This window comes from Caloenas nicobarica, chromosome 1, assembly GCF_036013445.1.
Source record: "Caloenas nicobarica isolate bCalNic1 chromosome 1, bCalNic1.hap1, whole genome shotgun sequence".
Classification (NCBI taxonomy): domain Eukaryota; kingdom Metazoa; phylum Chordata; class Aves; order Columbiformes; family Columbidae; genus Caloenas; species Caloenas nicobarica.
Genome location: NC_088245.1, coordinates 186582229 through 186605339, shown reverse-complemented (window position 1 = coordinate 186605339; position 23111 = coordinate 186582229). Strand labels below are relative to the sequence as shown.

General features: G+C 40.0%; 1 protein-coding gene across 4 annotated transcripts in view; it reads left to right on the top strand.

The window, feature by feature from the left end:
• Positions 1-2027: 2027 nt before the first annotated feature.
• Positions 2028-23111, top strand: part of INTS6 (integrator complex subunit 6) — a 44094-nt gene continuing 23010 nt past the window's right edge. For 3 of the 4 annotated variants that reach the window (XM_065630254.1, XM_065630251.1, XM_065630249.1), the window contains exons 1-4: positions 2028-2448; positions 2692-2769; positions 3559-3708; positions 22624-22713. In XM_065630254.1, coding sequence (XP_065486326.1) covers positions 2338-2448; positions 2692-2769; positions 3559-3708; positions 22624-22713 — 429 coding nt within the window. In that variant the 5' untranslated portion in view covers positions 2028-2337. Of the gene's footprint in view, positions 2449-2691; positions 2770-3237; positions 3294-3558; positions 3709-22623; positions 22714-23111 lie in introns of those variants that run through there. The other variant, XM_065630261.1, reaches the window with a different exon arrangement.

Below are 23111 nucleotides of genomic sequence, written 5' to 3'. Positions count from 1 at the left end.
CGCAAGAGCCATGGGTTGCGCAAGAGCTTGGCCACTTATCCCCACCAGCAGGACCCACACTGAGAAATACTCATAGTAAAAGCTGTTACTTTTAAAGAATCCCAGTCACAGTATTTTGGTCTGCACCGACTCCAAAGATTCCTTCCCAGCTCTCACAGGGTCCTTCAGATTGAAGATTCCTTAGCGGCCTTGACTGGTGAACGGGGCTGAAAGGAAGCATCCTGGACTTCACCCCAGTGCCTGAGGATGGATGGCACAGGTCACACCAAAATAAGCTGCTCGCAGGCATAAGAATGCATGCCAATCTGTAATGGAAATATGACTCCATCGCTCTCTCTTCCTAGAAATGGAATTCTAATATTTCATTAGTCTTAAAAAAAAAAGCCAAAACCAGCTCTTGCCTAGCAAGACAGAAATCTTGCCTGGAAGAGCAAGATGAACCAAACCAGGACACTGCCGATTTTACCTTGAGAGAAGAAAGGAGCACAGTGGCTTTATACCTTCTAGAGATGTGGCTGTGGGAGCACATCAGCTGCATCAGGGAAAAAAATATCAGGCAGATAGGAAGCAGAGCAATCTCCTGAACAGATTATGCTAAGAAATGGCTCTGGAGTTACTGTTCAGGTCTATGAGAGCAGAAACTGCAGAGACTGAATTGCTGGGACAAAACAAAAAAAACTAACAAAACAAACCACCAAACAACAACTGAGAACAGAGATCTTCGTCATTAATTGCTTGGAAACACTCCACAATTATGTGATTTATAGGAAGTAAACTTGGAGTGCCTTGGCATAGATCGAAGACACATTAGTGTTAATCTCTGCTTGTATGTACGGGAAAAGGTCACAGCTAGGGCTAGCCAATTCATTTCTTTTCGTTTCTTTTTTTCTTTTTCTCCCCCCCCCCACCCCGCTTCCTTTTTTCTTTTTTCCTAAGCACCGAGTGAAAGGCCAAACCACGTTTCTGGGAATCCACCATCAAAATGGTTACGGAGCACTGTTCTCCACATCCGAAACCCAGTGGCTCTGACGGGCGACGGGCACCGCCTGCCCGGAGCCCGAGTCCCCTGGCCCAGCGAGCCCCCCGCTGCCCAGCACCAGGTTCAGGCTGACCTGGCTCCCCTAGCCGTCCCCGGGCCGAAGGGGCAGTGCTGTCACCCCAGCGCTGTACAGCCCCCCCCCCCCCCCCAAAAAAAAAGGGTTCCCTTCCCCCGGGTGAGGTGGAAGGACCCGCCGGGGCAGGTGGGGCCCGGGCACCTTCCCGCAGCGCCAGGCAGAGCGGCGGCGCCCGCCGGAAGGGGCGCTGGGCAGCGCCCGCGCCCTCGCCCCGTGACTCACGGCCCGCTCCTGGCGGGGACAAACCGCCAGCGCCGGCGTCATCGCCCCGGGGGAGCCTCCGGCGGCCCCCGCTCCCCCAGGGCCTCCCCCGCCACCCTCCCCGACCGGCTGGCTGGCTGGCTGGCTGGCTCCCGCCCGCCGCCGCGCCCCAAAGCAGGCGGGCCCGGCACGGCGCTACCCCCGCGGGAGGCGTCAGCCCACAGCCCTCGAGATAGCTCAGCGAGGGCGGCGGGAGGACCCTCCCGCCTGCGCTGCAGCGCTCCCCCTCAGCCCCTCCCCATGGCTTCTGCCCCCAGAACGTTCATCCGAGAAGCGGCGCCCCCGCCCTCCTCCGGGTCCCCCCGCCACCTCTCGCCACTGCGCCTGCGCGGCGGCCACGCTCCACCACCGCCCTCTCCCTCCAGCCACCCGCTCCGCCCTCCCCGGGTGATTTGAATATGCTAATGAGGCGGTTACGGGGAGGCCTATAGCGGGGCTGCGAGGCGGTCACGTGGGGCGGGGACGTGTCCTTCAGAGGCGGGGCCCGACCTGCCCAGGCTGCCTTAAAAGCAGGCGGCGAGCGAGGAAGCGCCTCAGTCAGAGAGAGAAAGTGCTGGGGTGGTGGGGCTGCGGCTGCTCCGCCTGAAACTTCTGAGTAACATCAACAGGGGGAGGGGAGGGCGGGCGGCGGTAGAGGAAGGTGGTGGGGGGGAAGGTTAGCAGCAGCGCAGCCCTATCCGCCTCTCCCTCACAAACCAGCCTGTGTTGGGCTGAGCAGGCCCCTCACACAAAGGAGGGCAGGGCAGGCAGGGCTGCCCCCCTGCCCCCCCGCCTCGGCAGAGGGGCACCGGGGAGGCGCCCTTCCCCGTGCAGAGCACTCACAGCCACTTACTCCTCTCCCGTCCCCCGCCGTCTTCTTTTCTTTCCCCCCCCCCCCTCCTCCTTCTCCCACCCCGCGGTTCTCCCCTCAGCCCCCCGCCCGCTGTCCATGTAGCCGCCCGGCCGCCGGCCCCTCCGCACTATGCCCATCTTACTCTTCCTGATAGACACGTCCGCCTCCATGAACCAGCGCACCCATCTGGGCACCACCTATCTGGACATAGCCAAAGGCGCTGTAGAGACTTTCATGAAGGTACCGGCTCTGCCTTGCGAGAGGAGGAGAGCGAGAGTGGCTGCGCGGGGAGGGGAGGGGGAGGCAGGGCGCGGGGGGCTGCCTGGGCCGGGGGCGCGGGGCGAGGGCGGGAGAGAGAGAGGGAGGGGGTGCGAGTGTGTGCGGGCAGGGAGGGCAGGGCCGTGCCGAGCCGAGCCGGGGGCTCCGGCGGCGCCGCCGCCTCCTCCTCTCGGCTCACCCTCTGCTTTGTCCCCTGCGCCGCAGCTCCGAGCCCGGGACCCGGCCAGCAGGGGAGACAGGTACATGCTGGTCACTTTCGAGGAGCCTCCCTACGCTATCAAGGTAACCTCCGCTAACCCCCGCACCCTCCCCCTTCCCGCCGCTCCCCCACGGCCTCCTTCCGGCCCCTCCGCGCCGCCGCGGGCCGCTGCCGGCCGCCGCCCCCCCGCCCGCCTCGCCCGCGCTGGCGGCGGTCCGGGGGAGCTCGGCACACACGGGCTCCGGCGGCGGCGGCGGCAGCGCTGACATCAACATGGCCGACATTTTTTTCCCCTGTGTGGCGTGTGTGAGCAGCAATGAACTGTGGGGGATATTTATTCAAGTTGGGAGAAGTGACAGCAACTCCAAGGAGAGTTGGGCTTGGAGGGGGCGAGCGGGGGAAAGGAGTGACTGCAGCCTGGAGAGTCCGGACTCGGAAGGGGACGGGACTTCCCTCGGCCCGCCGGGGCGGGGAGGGGCCGAGGGGCACGTACCGCGGAGGAAGGGGCGGTGGGTCCGCGTGACACACGGCGGTGAACCTGTTGGAGGTCGCTTCGCAGTGCAGGCGGCTTCCATCTAGAACAGGCTGTGGTGTCTGTAGCTGCAAGGTTTGTGCATCGGTGACTTCACAGAAATCTGTCCCGCGGAAGAAATTAAAAAAAAAAAAAAATCTTCATTCGATCTATGAGGAGCTCTAAGCTTTAAGAGAACTATGTGTTTTCAGGCTTTATGGAGTGACACTAAATAGTAACTTCTGAGATGTTTTGTCAGCATTTGTAGTGAGCTACATGTGGCACGGAAGGCACTCTGTAGCCTAATAGGAACACAAAGCTCATATCTGGAGAATAAGTCTTCTCACATTTCTCTTTTCAGGCTGGCTGGAAGGAAAACCATGCAACGTTTATGAATGAGCTGAAAAACCTTCAGGCTGAAGGACTGACGACTCTTGGCCAGTCTCTAAGGACAGCTTTTGATTTATTAAATTTAAATAGATTAGTAACTGGCATAGACAACTATGGGCAGGTAGGTTGACTATTAATAGGCAGAAAAATTGTAAACCACGAACTTCACAGACGTGACAATTAGCTTGTTGTCCAAAGTGCATCTTCATGAAATACTCAGTATGGGAGCTTCTTCAAAAGTAAGCAGAGCTCAAATAGGTTAAAGAATTGCAGGTGCTGACTGCAGTTTCACACCCAACTTTTTCCTTTTTTTTTTTTTTTTTAACTTCAGTTATTCCTCAGTTTTTAAACTTTGATGTAGCCTCCAAGTTGACTTTCTCAGTTAAACTTTGTCTTTTTTTTTTTGTATCAAGTCTATGTTTCAGAACCTTAGCTGGTGAGCCTGGTGGGGTCCTGAAAACTGCTTTGTCTATACAGTGCTGTATAATCAATTGAGTACAGTTTGGGAGATTAGCTGTTTTTCTAACACCACTGCATGTCCAAAAGTACTTGAATGGAGCACAACTTTTTCAAAACCTTTTTTTTTCCCAATGAGTTTACTACAACACTTCTCTGCATACCAGTATTTTTATAGGCCTGTCTGTTGTATCAGAGCCTTAAGAAGCCCTGCATTTCGAATGTCTATATTGCTGCTATTCCTTTAAAGCAGGACATCTTTGGTGGGCCAGCATTCTATTGCTCAGTAGTATGAGTTTGCTAAATGACAGTAACTCTAGGTTAAACACGTGCTTGAGGAAGCATACCTAGTTCTTTCTGGCACTGGATCAAACCCTGGATTTGTTTTGTGTAAAGTATTGGGCAAAGTATATAGTGTATTTTTCACATGGGACATACTCAAATATCCTCTTTTCATTTGTTGTTCACGTGTATGCTCCCTCTACTATCCGAGGATTACTCACTACTTAACATGGGAATGTGGTTGTGAAAATAAGTCCCCTTTCTCCCCCTCCATTTTCCAGTCTGAGCAGAGTCTGTGTGATAACATGCCATGTTTGTTTGGGAAGGAAATTTCTCTCATGTTGCATTATGTGGCTTTGCCACTAGGTGATCAAGTGAGCCTAAACATTTCTAAAATGCCAGTTTAGTGATGAAACTTAATAAAAAAAGCCCCCCCCCCAACCAGACAAAACCCAAAAAACCAGAACCCCAACTAGTTCTGCACATGGTTATTTTTTTTCTACTGCCATCTGCTGTCATCTTATACATCTGTGTGCTAATCTTTCCCATTTTCTGATGTTTTTGTTCAGTTACATGAGTTGTACAAAGCTTTTTTGAACACTTTCCACTGTAGGCACACACAAGAAATACTTGCTCTTTCCCATTGCTACTGATGCTTATTCTAATTGAACCTGCATCCAATAATTTGTTCTGAGTGAACCAACTGTGCTCAACTACTCAATCAAGTGGGCAGTTGAGCTGTCATGACTGTTTTGACTCACTAGTAGTGTTCACTAGTGCAAGTAGCTGCTCTTTTGTCTATGAGGCAATGACTGACCTGTTTCGGTTACAAGTCTCTATCTGGGCTTCAACCCACCCTTGCTTATGCATGTTTTTTGCTCTGTTCCACATGTGGACTTGACTGTTGAAGAGGTGTTCATGTGTGCTGTCAAGTGATGAAATAGAAATTCTAACTCTTTTTAGTGTCTGCAAAAATAGATGAATATATTGCAAGAGCCAGGTCATCTGCTGCTGAAGTCACAGGTTCCAATTTTGGCTTTACTTATCAAAGTAGCAGTTTTTCATAAATCAGATCAAATTGGGGAGCAGTTAACTGTTCTTTCAGCACTGGCAAGGGATGAGATCCAGGGCAGTTAACTTTCCTTAGCTTCACATTGGCCTTTGAGCACTATGTCATGTTATCCTGTCAACTTCCTGTTGTTTATGTTTACTACCTAAAATTTACTCAAGTTAAATGGGTATTTAAATGTATGTGGTATGAGAAACTTACAAATTCAGGATAATAAAAGTGATCAGGATGCTCACTTGCATTTGGAATGGTTTTCACTCAGAACATAAAGTCCTGATTCACTTTTTTAAAAGCAGTTACAAATATTAAGAACATAAAATATTTGAGTAGTTTATTTAACTAAAATATAGCAGGCAGATGTTTGAAGAATGATTATCTTAGAGTGGGAAGAGAAGATAATTTTCCAAAAATGCAGCATTTAGATGATCTTAGGTGTGGTATTACGTGAAGTAATAAATCTAAACTTTTAAGATTTTATCTGAAAACTTTCTCTGGCTTAACATCTTTTGACTATCACGCTTGGGTTTTTTGGTGTATGACAAGCTCCTAAGATGTTTGCTAAGATCCATTTTTGTTTCACATGTATGAATTGTAAAACAGATTTTTATTATACGTACAAATTACAAGACATTACACAAGCTTGGTGGGATTGTCTGGTTATGTCATCCAACAGCACGATGTCTTGTCCCCCTGCTGAGTATGAACTGTGTGTTTAAATGGCAGTGCGACTCACTATACTTGATTTCTCTCAAAGTAGACCAGAGTTCTCCATCAACTGATATGCTGAACAAGAGTGATGGCTGAACGGTCATTCTGAAATTGAGGAAAATCTTCTGCTTCGTATTTTCTTGCAACATTCATGTTTGGATTTTTAATATGAGTATTTATCATATTACTTTTTCAGTAAATAAATACTGACTCAGTCGCTCATGAAGATTGAGTTACCAAGTGTACAGCTGTATTAGCTGATCACAGTATCTCACATTCAGGTCTTAAAGGGACACTGTCAACACACTTAGATTGTAAAGAACCTGGAAGATTTTTTCATAAACTGTTTCTGATATTAGTGCTATGGTATGGCTTTATAAACCCTTGGTCTTATCTGAGGTTGTTAGGTTCATGTTTTTGTGGAGGTTTTTGTCAATAACAAAAGATTTTGGAAAGTACACATATTTTAAGGTGACTATTTGTTTAATTTTTACAGCACTTTCAGACTGATAAATTCTGTATTATATTGCTTGAGTCTAATAATAATTATAGTTTTTTCCCCCATAGTATGCTTTGTGCTGACCATGTTCGCAGAAGAATGAAGCTTCAAATAGGGTGTCAGCTTTTAGCACTTGCTAAAAATAGTGGTCCTCTTCATCTTCTGCATTTTTATAGAAATATTAGGAAAAATACATGATGTGGATGTTTTCAGGAAGAAAGTAATTTAAAGACATTAAGTTCAGTAAGGGCTCACTGTTGTATCACATGAGACATTGTACTTCATTAGTCCGGTTTGCACTTAGCTAATTGACTTCTCTTTGCCATACTTTTCCCAGTTTAGCTTCTCCATTGTTTCAGGTAGTCTGAAATACCACGCCTTTTACTAGCAGATTTTCTCTCCTCTTGGAATACACTCCTGATTCTTACACATGTGGCTTGTTCAGCAGTGGGTGTGTAGTCACAATTTAACTGAATAGTTTTGAGTGAGGCAAACATGCAGCTCGTTATAGTTGATGGAAGGGTTAAACACTAATATATGTCATTTTCTGTGGAAACAGAAAATGTGAAAAATGTAGATATTATTATAATACAGTAAAAATGTAGACAAATGGTTGAATTGAACCATCTATGTACATCAATTATTTGCAGTTCGTAGTGAAGTTTCTAAGACTGAGCTCTGAATCTAAGGTAGGTAAACTATGTATCAATGGTGTTTTCATACTCGCATGCGAAGCACCAACACAGCACTACCAAAACTTGAATCTGAAAATTGCTAAAGCTCTGGTTCTGTGATACCTGATGTGTTTCACCTTGTTTTTTGTTATTTGCATAATGAAGGTCTCTTACTATTTTTTTTCAGCAGTGTTGCATACAGTGAGGTTTGAGAGGATAAAATGTACTTATCTGAGTGCATTTCTAAGTGGTGGAGTTGATGTATCAAGGTGTTTCTCCAAATTTTTTCAGAGTGAAATTTTGTTGTAATGTTATGACCAGAAACAGTGCTTTTCAATAACAAGGTTTTTATGAGCTTTTTATCTCGCTAGAGTATGTTGCACATACTCTTCAGCATCATAATTATTAGTGATACAGTAAATCTGGCTTAGAGATGACTTTTTGACTTTTAAACAAATTTGATGTAAAAAAAGCACATGCTAACTTAGTTGTTTTGAAACAGAAAAGCTGATTATAATGCTTCTGTAATCCAAGTGGACTTGGGATAAGTATTTTTCATTCACAGCGATGAATAAGGTGCTCTCTGGATTTAGACTTGTTTGAGAAACACTGTTTAGATGACTTACCAGGCTGTGTGCCATCTTGGTGGAAGCCTTTTTTTCTGCAGTGTGTTTCACATACATACAAAAGTGTAACTAAGAAATTTTGAAACAAACTAAAATCCAAATGGAGTTCAACTGATTAAGAATGTTTTGGGAACTTAAGAATGTACTAAGGGCTGGAAAGACCTATTTATTTCTGATCTGGAAGTTGGAAGATGTCCTGTGTATAATGGCATTGTTTTTAGACACCACAGTTTCTCTTCCGAGGTTTTTTATTCATACCATGTGTGACCATCAAACAATCTAATCTTGGGTTAACTGCTGCTTTATAGTTTTCTCTAAATATATGGTTAGACCCATTTGCAACTACGGTAGCAGTATTGCTGATGTGTTCACACAGTAGAACTTAGTGTTGGTCTGTAGAGATCAGCATGTTTTGCCATAATGGCTTAAATACTGTAGTATTTCAAATACATGTAAATAGCACACCTAGGAGATCAAGTCTAATTGTGCTTGTAGGTGCATGACAGCTTTGTTTTTAAGTCATACATTGTAGGCTGACTCCTTGCTTATGTGCTTATCTGTGTCTCAGATCTGCTGAGCTTAAAACCCCACAACAATCATACATATGAAATTTTGTCCCGTAACACTGCACACATTATGCTTTTGCAGTGATACGTTCTCTTTAAGTTGTTAGAGCAGTTTTATTTTCCACTTGGTTTTTGAGGATTGTTACTGGATTTCGTTGCTTTCAAAATCCTTGGACCATGACTTTTGTCCTGGCAATCTGGGATCATAAACACTGCACTGGAATGGCCTATGTTGAATGTGCAGCCAAATTTGGAACCAAAGTTGAGGTTAGTGTTTCCTGCTTTGTCATGCTGGTGTGGTTGCACAGGCACTTTGCTTCTTCTGTTGGTAGAGGCAGAGTTTTGTGCTCACAGAGCAGCTCTCCCATTCTCTTCGTTTCCCTTCCTCAACAAAACCAAATGAGAGAGTTTCAGACAGTAGAAAAACAGCGTTGTGAGCTTAAGCATGGTAATAGCAGAAATATGTATAAGAAAGGACTTCTCATAGTCTTTTGTTTTCCATGGAATGTAAATGGGCTTAACATAAACCTTTATGCTAGTTAATATCAAAGATGTCTATGTGAAGTGATGGTGAAAGTCAGTCTTTCTCACCTCCTACATGATGAAATTAAGCATATTGCTTCCAATTTATACTTTTTAGGCTGTAACCTTTACACATGCTATCTCGTCCACTCTTGAAGTGTTTGTAATTTTTAATTTTGTTTTATAGTATACTTTATCCTTTAATGAGAACGACAGCAGACATCGTTGCAGTTGTTTTTTCATGTTGCGAGATGGAACTGCCTGCCTTTCAGCCTTCCCAGAGCAACAAAGTTTACTGAAAGTGTCAATAATAATGATCACATCAGACTTAAGTGTTCTTAAAATCACTTGTCCACTTCTAGTCCAGTATATTTTTAAAGAAGAATTTAAAAGTTAAAACTAGCTTACACAAAGTACTTTTATTTTTTCAAATGGAAATGATCTCATCAATCTGTTTCACTAGCAGAAAGAATTGAGATACTTCCTCGTGTTCTGAATATCCAATATGCTTTGACTGCTTTGCATCTTTAAGTGCTCAGTATTTCAATAAATTTGATTTGGAAGGGGCAGTGCCATAACATGTTTGTTGTGGCTTTCACTTCTAGGGGTCGGGTGAGCACAGTCACGCTGCCAAAGTTCAAACAGATGATACAGACGTCTGTCTCTGGCTGATACTCTTGGATTCACTAAAAAGTCAGAGAATGTCCAAAATTTTCTCTCTTGGCTTGACTTTCTATCTGGAACAGTTTATTTGCCTCAGGTCGTTATAGACTCGTTGAATATACTAGCTTTCTTACTTGGGTGCTTAAAGGTATGTGTCCCATAGCTGAGGTAGTCTTGTCTCTTTGAAATGTATTTGCACTTCTTCACAGCCAATTGTCAGGGAGGCAAAGCAAATACATATAGATATAGAGCCAGGAGTTTGGTTATCTTGTGAAGCACAAGTATTTATTTTTTTTTCCCAGTGTCTCTGTCATGATGTTTGTTCTCTTTAAGCTTGTTTTCACTTTCCTTACTGAATAGTTACATTCAGTCTTGATTTTCTGTTGTAGGCAGTCTGTATCTTTGGAGCTTGAAGGGAAGAGCTGTTATTTGTTTATGTGTCTGAATTTTAATTCAACTGAGACTCAGCTGAAACTATGATTGTGTTGCTTTTTTCTTGTAGTACATTCTGTACCTTTAACAATATAGTGAGTCTTTTAGCTTATAGAATATAGCTATATCTGCATCTTCCACTTAAAGAACGTATTAATGTTTCCACTCCATGTTGTGATTTTTAGCATCATATTGTCTGGCCCTTTTTCAAGTTTTTTTCAGCTGTTTACACAACATGGAATTTCATATAATTTCTGAGTGTTAGCATCTAACCGATACAGAACTCTTATTAAATTTCCATGATTATGGTGCTAATTTTAAATGTTCGAAGTGTAGACTAGTCTCATTTAAAGAAAAACTAATACTTCAGATAGGAGATAGTGGTTATATGTATATTTATGCTAAATCTTCCATACATATCATTGATTTTTTTTTTTTTAAATGAAGTGGACTAGCCTGTGAGCCGTCAGGTATTTCTGATTATTCTGTTCTATATTTCTGTGATATCTGCAAAGGCTATTGATGTTCATTAAGTAATTTCTATGTATCAACATATTTTTTATTATTGTAATTTTGAATATTGACAGCAAATAGTATTTCAGGTTCTTTATTATTGCCTGTATGTTTTAGTTAACAAAAAAACCCCAAAAAACCAACCCAAACAAAACCAAAAAAACAACTAAGGTGGAAGGAATGTATTTAATCACTCTGGTACCATAAAGTTGGCCCCAATGGACTAGATTTTTCAAAAATATATAGTATAGGCAATTTCGGTCTTACAGTAATGAGAACTCAAGTATCTGTTATCTAAGCACCTGTTGTTTTCATTTTGGAGATAGTGTCTCTGCCTTAGTTAACTGACTTGCTCTAGCTTACATAAATCTGCAGTCCACTATAGATTTAAGCCTAAATTTTTCCAGTGGGGAAACTAGGTTAGTGCCAACGGCTGAATTAAAATAGACAGGTAAGAAGTTGCTGGCTGCAAGATACGATACTAACCTGAGTCAGGAACCTTGAATGACTGTGACTGGGACACTGGATAGATAAGACTTGTGGTTGTATGAGAGGACAAGAGGATTTGTCAAAATCTGATCCTACTCTATTTATTCTAATACAAGTGGCAAGTGTGGATCTTGCAGAACAGCAGTGGTAGATAACTAGAATAGCAGATATAACTAAGTGTTGATTATGTGTAACATAGTTCCATGCCTTTAATATTGGAGGTCTTTTAGAAGACTGATCTAGCAGGAGCTACGCTAGAGATGAGTTGTCTATTATGGGGTTTTGACAGTGATTCAGGGACATACACATTGAAAATAATACTTAATGTCCTGTTGTTGACCATGAAACTTTCACCTGAATAATCACATTTGGTGTCTGCTCAGCATGGCCACTCCCATTTCCTTTAATTTATGGAGTTTTCTATCTACATGTAACTGCTACTGCTTGTGGAGAGCAGGGTGTTAATCTGATTTCATCTAACAATAGTGTTTGAGGATAAATTATATGTGAATACACTGTGCATTTTGTCAGCATCTCCTTGAGCCAAAAAGCTGCATTGAACAAAACCAGAATATTTGTCATTGGAATCAATTTAGGGCACTGACATTCTTTTTTGATGCTCATCATATAGAATATGAACAAAAAGTGGCCATTTCTTTCTTTGACTGATATGTTCCCTGCTCTGGGGCTTTGAATCCCAGAATGCTGGCTTGATTGTATGCATCACTCTATATAAGACTTATCCAGCCTAGCTGCCTGCTCTGCTCCTGAACTTACGGCCTCTCATGTGCACATAGTTCTGCCAAACTTGAAGCAAGTCAGCGATTGATTCAGAGCCTTAATAAGCTGAACTGTGAACTGTAGTGGTTGAGAATCTGTTTTAAAACAGCTAAGTTGCTCCTGTTGTAGGTGATGATAAACTCAGGGAGGGAGTTGTGGAGGAGTCTTGGGGTAGTTATTGAAAAGAATTGCCCAATGTTGGTGAGTCAATAAGCTGCTTTCAGTCAGCTTGTCAGTATTTTGGATTGATAACCCCCAAAAAGGTGAGGAGAAATTTATATACAACTCTCTTTGGCTTTTCTCCTTGTTTGGTGGTTGGTTGGCATTTTTCTTCCTTTTTTTTTTTTTTTCTCTGTGTTTTCCTTGCTCGGTGTGTTGGCAACTGTGAAATTCATTACCATTCTCCAGTATATGGAGAACAGAGCCTTGGCTGAGCACTGTGAATTACACTGACTGAGCCAGGACCAGCTATGTAAAGTCATTGCTGTGAAGCAGAAAGACTGCAGTAATTAGGGACTTGCTCCAGGACTTGACAAGGTCAGTTATTTTTGGAATAAAACACTCAGAAATATTTTTAGGAAATATGACCAAAATCATCTTTAAACCCAGATTCTTTGGGGCTGACTTTAACATTATGTTTGGTATGGATGGCTAATTTTTTTTTAAGTTTAAAAAAGCTCGATTATAACCTATTTTTAGCAGCTTCCATTTACCGTATTCAGTCAAATAATGACTAGGTTTTGTTTGTTGATTTATCCAATTTCATATGATTCAAGTAGTGACTAGTTTACTAATCTGTAACTAACTGATAAGGTGTATCCTTTTTTAAGTGACAGTTTCTATTACCTTAAAAATAAGGTACAAGTTGTGATCAGGGTTGCGTTTCTGCTTAGATATTTCAATTAATTTAATGTAAAGAAAAGTTAAAATTCTTCCCTTTTTGGGATTATCATGCATCTGTCACATGAGTGCTTACGTGTTTCAAATGTTAGTGGCTTTTTGTTCTTTGTTTTAATGCTGTTCTTCACTGTTTAGTTACTTGCTGGAGTTCACGATATATGGAGTCTGTTCTATGGGTTGTGGTTTTTTTTTTTTTTTTGAGAATGTCACATAAATAATTGTCAAAAATTGTGAAAGATTCAAGGACTGAATTGGTTTTGAAATTTACCAAGGACCTCATCTGAATTGGAGCACTTAGAAGTTAATCAAGAAGTTACTACTTATGTAATATGTTATTTAGAACTCAATTAAATTTATTCTTAGATGAAGGAAACAGGACAAACCTTTTCAAAAATGCCAGTTTAGTATAACTCTGTGACTTGGTAATGTTGGGAACTCTGTGATTTAGACACATGAAGACATCAATATATCTCAGGATTTTATGTTTGATGTCTTAGTAAATCCTACCATCATTCCTTTATTGTTCAATATGAACTTAGCCTAAAGTGTTTCCTTGAGACACATCCCTTCTGTTTTCACATGTGCAGTATTCAATATGGAGACTTTATTTTCCAAAATGATCATCTCTTGCATTGAATCTCCTTTTCAGGCTGCTTTGGGTTGCTTTTTTGGATTCCTTTCTGTTAGTTTCGGTTTTGTTCTTAACACAGACTTTTTGAGTGGAATTCCAGAATGACTGATGTAGTGCAATTAAATAGTCTCTAAGCAGTACATTCTATACCAGACTTGGGAACTCAGAATATGTAAATTATACTAAGCACAGAATTTTTTTTGTTACACGTTTCAAGATGGATATGCAGTGAAATTGCCTATAGAACTCAAACTTGCAAGCTCAGGCAAAACAACACCTGATATGTATTTCTGTGATTTTTTTTTTTTTTTTTTTGGACAAAGAGTTTGGCGTCTTTTCTTATGCAATTCAGCTAGATGGTTTGTCTTTGTAGTATTTGTAATTATAGTAAGTGATATCTGACTGGATCTTTGATTTTTGCTGTAGGGCTTCCAGACTGGGCAAGAAAAGTATAAGATGATGTATGTTTGGAGCTTCAATAGTTAATTGAAGCCATAAATGGTTATTTTTAAAAAAGATTTTAAAAAATGCTTATCTTTTCCTAGATACCTTAAATTTCCTTTTTTTTTAAAAGTGAAACTTGCATAGCCTATGTCATGAGGATAGCAGTTGTTTCAGGAATGCTGTCTTCATATAGTCCAGGAGTGTCAAACTCATTTTCACTACTCCTACATTTATACAGTCCTAAAATTACATTCAGCCCTTTGAAAGCAACTGCAAGGCTGATGTGGCCCCCCGTGAAAGTGAGCTTGACACCCCTGATATAGTCGAACTGATGCCCTGAGGAGTTTAATTGCTGGCTTGGCTTTAGGAAAAGTCTGCTGTTGCACTTGTGTTCTGCTTTGAAAAGAATTTCCTTTTTCTCTCTTTTTTTAAAAAAAATTTATTTAAACCTAACCTGCAACTCGTTTGATCCGATCAACTGAAATACAGAAAGCTTCAGTCATACCACCAAATCAATGCCCTAACTGTGTGTATAGAAATAATTTTAATTATTGCTAATCTGTAGTGCCAATAAGGGATGAAGCAAGAACCATGTAACTACCTTGTTAGTCTACTCCATAGACATTCCAAATAAGGAACTGTGATTAGTGCATGTCCAGGGCATTGGAGTAACTCTGAAGTATTTGTAATATAGTTAACTGAAGAATTGTCTAGGATGTGAAAAATGATTACTATAACAACCTTGCTGTAGCCTATAGGGAAGGACAGCTGTACACAGCTGAATTTAGGTTTTGGAATCTCCTCACCTCATGGAGGAAAGGTCTTCTGTGGTAGCCATTCTTACTGCAAAGTCGTTGCCATTGATACCCTGACTTTCAGAGTGTGAATGAGTGCAGGAGAAATGATGACTGCTTGCACAACATTTTCTGTTTCCTTGGGGGAAAAGATGGTGAGTTAATGGAAGCATGAGTCCAGACCTTGATAAATTCCAGCAGACTTTCTTAAAACTTTTTTAAAGTCTTCTCCAAAAGATAAAATCATTTGAGAGAATATTCTATCTTTTAGCTTTAGAAGAAAAGGGAGTGTGTGTGTAATACATTGAATGCTTGTGGCTGAGCCTTCCAAAAGATGAGCAATCGACAGCAAAGAATGGGAGAAGTGGAATGATATTAGTATGGGCTGTCTCTGATGTCAGAAACCATGGACTGACTGTTGGATTAAGCATAGAGTTAGATCAAGAGATTAGGGTTCAGTGACTAATTACTTATTTGTACTTATACAGTCATTTATGGCTTTTTAGGTATATGCAGTTTTAGAAAAGTATTTACCTGCTTGTATGTATTTTGAGATAGTATTCAAACAGAGCATGCCTCACGTTTATCTCCTTGTCACTCAATCACCTCATGCAAAGATAGATTTTACTAACTTGGGCCCCCTCTGCTGGCTAGTTTTCCAATTACAGAGTAAAAGCACAAGTTTACATATGTTGAAGTACTCTCTGGTAAGCTATTTTGGCCAGACATTGATGTATAGCAGTCCCTTTTATGGGGTAAAACTAAAATGAAAGCCACGTGAGTCCTAGTTAGTGAGAGTCAGTGGTGGTGTTGAGAGTTGGTGTTTCCATAGTGCATAGTTATTGTCATGGGCTCAGTCAAGACTCCTTCAGCATTTATCAAACCTGTTTCTTTCCCTCATCCCTCAGTTGAAGAGATCTGGTGTGTTTATCTATTCTGTTTGTGTATATTGTTTCATATACAGAGGAACTAGATCTCCGTGATTCTCGAGACTATGAAGGACTACACTTATGCTTCTAAAACCTGCTACTATCATCTGCATTTCTAATACTAGTCACTTTCCCTTCGAAGTGTGGAGTTCTCTTCTACTGGGTGTAATAAGGGGCTGTCTCAAATTACCTTTAACAGATGATTAATTTACCCGTGTCCTTCCTAAAACCTGTTTTTGAGGGTGATGTGGTATCCACTGCTGCTTAGCATGAAGGGGAGGTAGAGGATAAGTCCTCCTGTCTTGGATACTGCAGGGAGAGCTAAAAGGTTTCAGTGTTGTGATAATATATGCCAGTATTGCAGATGTTTATAGACTAGAGTTAACTAATGATAAGAATCCCCCCTACTGTCCTTCAGCCCTTTCAGAAAAACACTAGGATTTTTTTCTTAGTGGTGGTGTAATTTCTGAAATAGTGTTTTATAACATTCCAATCTGTGACCAACCTGGCATCTATCTTTGCCATTAATCAAGCATCAAGGGAGATTTCCATTTCATATTAAAATTTCTTTTATGACTTAAAGAATAACAGACTTCAAAATGCTTATATCCTGTGTTTAGTATAGCTTTCATTGAACTTTCTTCTGAGGCTTCTGAAAGTGATCTTGAAATATATTTGCTGTATAAATAGCTGACCATCTACGAGAAGGACAGAATTGCCACTACTGCAAAACTGCATTATCTATTGAATAATCAACAGCATTAAAGGAATGTATCAAAATCTTACAGACAGCAAAACAGAGACAAGTTAGCAGCTTTCTTTGTGCATGAAGCCTGGCTTGTCAGATCTTAATCCTGTACAGAATTCCAGTATGTTCTTCATCTCTTCCTCATTCAGCCTGAAATCACAGAAGTCTCTCTGACACTTAAGTGGTTCCTGTTTCTGGAGTCAGTTTCTGTTCTAAAATGGCCATAGCAAGTAAACTCAAATATGGTTTCAAAGCTGGCTTTCTCCTGCAGGTTCAGTCACTTAGGTGACACCATGATGTAGTTCAGAGGTGCTGTGCTTTTCAGTCTGGCCACAGAATCATGGAGCTCTTACGGCATATCCTGTGAGAAGTCAGATTTATCAAAGCCAGTGTTGTGGCAGAACTCGACTGCCCTTCTTGCTTCCTCCCCCACCCTCCAGCGTATTCTTCCTTGCGTTCTGATAGATCACAGAGTTTCATAGTGTGTTTGTGCTAAATATTAATTAGATGAAATGCAGGACAGCTTCAGCTGGGAAAGATTCAATTTAAAGCCATTTTGCTTCTTATCAAGTAATAGGAAAGAATTTACTAATCTACTGAAGCAGAAAGCTTATTCATTCCTGAGTACTATAGACTGTACGTATATATGTGTGGTTATGGTGCATGTCTATGTACATTTGAAAAAGGGCAAAGTAGTTTTTTGTGAAGAGACGTTGCCAATTATGAATTCACTAAAATACTATGATGCCAGTGTATTCAGCTGTGTTTGTGACTTGGGAAACAGTTGTATGAATGCATAAAATACAGTTGATTCTATAGGTCTTCACAGCTATGTTGACTGGTTCTTCGGGGATAATAGAAAATAGTCGAAGTTGCTGAAAATGAGAGTGGGATATGTAACAAGATGCCATGGTTGCTATATAGCTGACTGTCAGAGCACAGAGCAGCTGTTAAATGCCTCAGTGTACTGGACTGATAGTGTTCTGCCTTGAGCAATGAAGGGGAAAGCCTCTAATAAATGTTAAATTAATTTTTTAGACATTTCGTGATTTTGCTAAAATGTAGCTGAAGTTTCTAAGACAGAAAAAGTCAAAACTATGATGGATTTGGACTGTTTTAGTTTGTTGAAATTCAAGCTCAGTGGTTTGATATTTTTAAAGATGTTATCAGTTAAAAAAATAGTTTTAAAGCTATTAATTTTGCTGTCATTCTGGCTTTAGAGTTCGTTTTAAACTATTGTTTTTGAACAATGGTTGCTCACAGATTCTCATGAGCATTTATGAGAATCTTGACCTTTTAAATTCTAAAAAATCCAATTGAATAAAAAAACTGATAGTGCACTTTTGCATTTCCTGGTCAGGTGACTAAATTTACTGGCAGTTAGGGTTGATACTTCTGAAAATAAAAAGGCTCTGCTGAGATAATATAATATATGATGGGTGTGCAATGCAACTTCTGTTAAATTTTGTGATTTACCAAAATGAAAACGTACCTTTTAGACATTTTATTGTGATCTGAAAATGAGGGTTTTTTCCAGTGATTCGTAATGTGTTCTGTTAAAAATACGCACTTTATTTCAGCTTACGTTTATTTTCCACTTGTAGCCTTTCTTGGGCATGAAGCTTTTGTACTACCAAATACTTCTTTTTATAGTAGTTGCTTGTTGATTGTGTCATTTTTAGTCTTTGGCTTGGCATTTTTTTGGTCATGTTTCTACCTCAGCTATTTCTTAAGTTTTTCAACGCTTCTGACTCTGAAATGAATATTTAAATGTGTGCATTGAGATAACAGTAGTCTTAAATCAGTTTCCTCTTACTGCCTGTATAATACGATATACTTGCACATCAAAAGGTCACGATAACTCTGGAATTGCTTTACCTGCATACTTTGAAGAAGGAAAAAAAAAATCCATAAATGTATTAATTGGCCATGCTGAAACTGGTTGCTCAACATAGTTGCCTATTAAAGTGAATTCTTAGTTTTGGGAGTTTTAACCAGACAGTAACGTGGCTTGATATTTTGATACACTTGTGGCTGGATCTGTGGCCCCTGTCAGAACATCGCGGGCTGGGCTGGGCTGGCTCTGCCTTTTCCGTGACCCGAGGGAGCCGCGCGGAGCTCGGTGCTGCTCGCAGCTCTGTGCTGGTTTCCTATTATCTGAGCATGGAACTACTTCAGCTGGAGACTGAAGAAATGGCAACCAATGTAACCGAGTTGCTCTGTGATTGGGAAACAAATAGTCATGGAGCTGTCGAATTATTCAAAAGAATGTATGTTGTGTAACAGATACGTTAGTTTTTAAGGCTTTGTATCTCTTGCATTTTAGCCTAGCAGGCTTGCAAGGTTTTCCTGGCATTGATGCTGATTTTTAAATAACTTTCTTCCAAAAAGAGGTATGTGGGGTTTTTTTTGTCTCCTTGGTTCTGTTCTTGAGAATGCAGGTTGTAGGAGAATGACAAAACCTCTTGTAGCACATCACAAGACTTGGTGGTTGAACAGGATGATCTGTCATTAAGACTTTAGGTACTTCTTAGTACTTTTTTCGCCACTGCTAGGAACCTTCAGAGGGAAAAGCATGTTGTTGAAAAGAATTTTGACTCTAGCAGTTACTTGGACCGAAAAGGATACCAAATGAGCCAGTTTGTCTACATGACGCAATTAGCTGAAGTCCCTGTGGGAGCTAGTTGCCACTGAATTTTCAGCTAGAAAAATAAGTAATATTTAGTTTTTCCAAAACAGTTGTTTATAAGCAAATCTATTTAAAAATAAGAGTTTAAAATAAAACTTGAAAATACTTTTCAGTTTACTGTAGCCTGAGTAGTAAACTTGGACTCAAACTTCCACAGTTTAAATATAGCAGTTGAGTTTCTAGACTCTCAAAATGTTTATCCACTATCAGTGGTTATAATCTGTCTGAAAACAGGTAACACAAGAACAGAAGTGTCTTTGTTTATATGCTTGTTAGAACAGACCTATATAATGCCAGCTTAAATTGCAAGCAGTGCCCTTATGTTTCCCAGTATATTGGTACTCAGTTGCTCTTTATCCTACTTTAAGAACTCAGGGTTTCACACTTTCTATCTTTGACTTTCATGTGTGGGTATGTAAGATGATACTAAAATTAGCTGCTGGATTATTTTTGGTTTTGAAATGAACAAAAACTTGGTGGTAATTAGTTAGTTGTCAGAGTAAGTTGTAAACAGGCTTGTTATTTACCCCTTGGTATGCTGGGCTGATTTCCAGCCAGGGAGCTGGTGCTGCATGCTCTGTCACTCACTGTTTCGCTGTGTAACTAAAACAGTTGTGCTGTGCTGAATTGATTTGATATGCATTCACAGTCAATGGTGTTGCTACGTATTTTGAAGAATGATATTTCTAAGATATGTAAACTCTTACTGTTTTATTTTAATGGTATATTTCTAATGGAAGAGCAATGGAATGTTATTACATTGAAAAGCAGTTCTGAAATGGTAATTGACAAACCTCTTGCCATTTATTTAAAAAAAATGTAAAGTGTAATTCTTCTGGTATTTCATTTTGCCAGATTTACTAAACCATCTCTAAGTTTTGAGAACTTATTTATATAAGATTGTGTGGTTTTGGTGTTGGTTTTTGTTTGTTTTGTGTGGTGTGATTTTTTGTTTGGTTGGGTTTTTTTGGTTTTTTGTTATGCCTGGTTATGTACAGGTTTTGTATGCCTTCATATAGCTAAGGTGAGGAGTAGAGTCAGAACAGTAAGTGGTGTTTCCATGTTAATGACGTGGAAATTTTTAGTCAAAAATAGTAAACCTCCATGATAGACACTTTATCAGAAATTCTTCCTTGATATATTCTGCTTCTGCTACTTTCAGTGGAACGTAGATACTAATGTTTCTAAATTGCGTGGAGTTGTGAACCCAAGTGCAGCTAAGCGAACTCAGCTCTGTTCACTTGTCTTTAATTCAGTAGTGAGTTGCATACTCTGTGACTTGGTTTAATAAACTCTTTCTAGAAAGGGTAATATTTATAGCTGTATTGATGAGTTGATAATCTCAATATGACTGTATTTTTACATCTAACTAATGAAGAAGAGATTTCAAGGGGAAACTTTCCTTTATTACTTGAACAGGTGTGGATTGTTCTGCAACAGTGCACTGCTAGTGTTTCCACAGTTATCCTGTAGATGATACATGTGGAAATGTGAGTTACTTTGTTTTGGGGGTCAGAGATTCTCAAATTGGTTGTTACTCTGGCTACAGATGAATGTTGTTCTGGTAGAAAGAGCTTCTTGCTTCTCTAAGTATGTTGCTGTGCGAGTTGATTTTTGACTTAAGGTGATCATCCATTGTACAGGTAAAATGCTTATGAAATTATAAAAGATAGATGGAGGATGAAGTAATATCTCCCTCAGATATTTTTCCTGGGGGCACTTAAGCTTAGAATCTCTCATTTCCTTCCTTATAATTTTATAGTAATTCTGAGACCAAAGCGTTTAAATTTAAGGCTTACATTTTGGATGGGTAAAATTGAGAAAGATTATAGCTGAGGTACACAAAAGTGTTTAAGATAATGAGGATATCCAAATAATAGGGGTTGTTAGAGACTATATTTTTAATACTCGTATTTCAAATTGAACTAGAATATTGACCTGAAGAGCATTGCTTATTACATTCTAAATCTAAAATCTTGTGATTTTTTAATCATTTGTCAATTTATTTTTACAGTCATTTATTAACAATAGGATTAAAGTATTTTTATGTTCAATATTCATGAGAACAATATTATTTTCCTCTAGTTAGAAACTCTGCTTTCAGTATTATTTCAGTGCAATATAATTAGCTTCCAGCTGATATTTTGCAGTTGTGGTGAACTACTAGTTGGCAGAATAACATTACCATAACTGTTCTTCAGAATTAAATAAGGCTAAATATTCTTAGGAAAGAATTTTAATTAAAATTGAGTGTATTTTGAGAGTACTTAAATTCTTTTGAATAATTGTTTAAATTGGATTATGAACTAGCTTAGCTTTCATGGGAGACGTTGATTTTTCTCTGTTAAATTTTAGTTTTGTATATTTTTTTGTCTATAGTAATGATATGCTATTTAAAAACAATTTTAGGGTTTTCACTAAGGATTGAGAAAATATTGAGCAAATAATTTAATTTTTCTGTTGACATATAATAACTTGATCACTGTAAATGTGATGCCACTTCAAACTGGACACCTCTCACCAAATATATTCCAAATCGTTAGGTGATATTTCTGTTCTAAGCACAGAATCAGTAGATGATCCTTTCTATCAAATGGGTTTTAAAAAATTGGTTTAAATGGTCTTTGTCTTTGAACCTATTAGTTTTCTCTCCATATTTTCAGAGTAAATTATAAGCATTCATGAGATAGTTTCTGTTTATAAGCAGAACAAGGCTATGTGTTTAGTTGTTTTTCTTTATTGTATTCTGAAGAAGAAAAACGAGGCCTTAAGTTTGGCAATAGAAGGACATTAAGACTCACAAAACAAAAGCTTGTGGTGGCCTTTATCCAGTCTGTCTTTAACCCTCACTAGAGTGGAATGTGCTACCTTGGGCTTGGAGTTCACACGTGCATGGGTTACTTTTGGATCTGCTTTTTCAGGAGGGACAGAAGGCTCCTAGCATACTGACAGTAGGAAAATGAAGGGCCAACAGCAAACCAAGGAGTTTTTGTTACAGCTGAACTAGTTGAATGTCTTGGTGGGGCCACAGAATATCTTACCTCGCATGTGTTTATATCTTAAATGATTCATATGGAAAGTTTCATGTATTTGTTTCTGAAGTAAGTCTTGCATGCATGGTTGAACCACTTTGGTCAAAACCTAACTGGTACTATTCATGTCAGTTTTCCTTAATATATAAAGCAGTAGCTCTTAACACAAGGGTCATAATCAGAAGGTACTATGCAAATACTTTAGTTGGTCATACAGTAATTAAATTGTGCATAAAATCTAACCTGGAGTAGGAGCAATTGGAAGTGCCTCTGAAGAGACGGTGTCTCCTCGAAATAGCTGCTAGTTTGTCAGAATAGTGCAGTAGACTTTGTTCTTCAAGTCCTGTGTTAGCCATTTTTGCCATGTATTCAATAAATGCATACAAAAACAGATATATTAAGTGTGTAGCTTTACGTGGCCTAACTGCAACAAGACTCAGAAACCCATAGCTCTGTACTTTATAATACATGCGTATAAATACCTCAGGCCTCGTTGTTTTGTCAGTGGGTATTGGTGGCCGTTTAACGACTGAACAGAAGCTTGTAGATTTGTTACAACATTTTAAATGAAATTGCTTTTTTTCCCTTAGGGACGAAACCCCTTTTTTCTGGAGCCAGCAATAATTATAACAGTTACTGATGGAAGTAAATTAACTACTACCAGTGGGATACAGGAAGAGGTAAGATCTGACCTCTGTTTACAATGGTGTGTACTAAATGTTATGTTAAAATACTGCTTACAGTAGGAACATAAATGGCTCAAAAGTACACTCATTAATATCTTAAACTTGCATGTTTTTTCCGTTTAATTTGAGGAAATATTATGCAATATTACTACAAAAATCCGAATAGTTCTTTTTCCTTACCACTTGCGACAGAAACGTATAGCACAACTGTTGGTCTGTTTAGTAGATTCAGTTTGCTATTTCTAACCAGGGAGTTCATGGCTTTTCAAATATGTTAGCAGAAGAAATTGATTTCTGTAAAGCATGTATGTGTTTAATTGGTCTAGATATAAATTCTTTATGCATAGACCCAAATTAATGTAGTGATTTCCCAAAGGGTGTGGCTGCTAGGG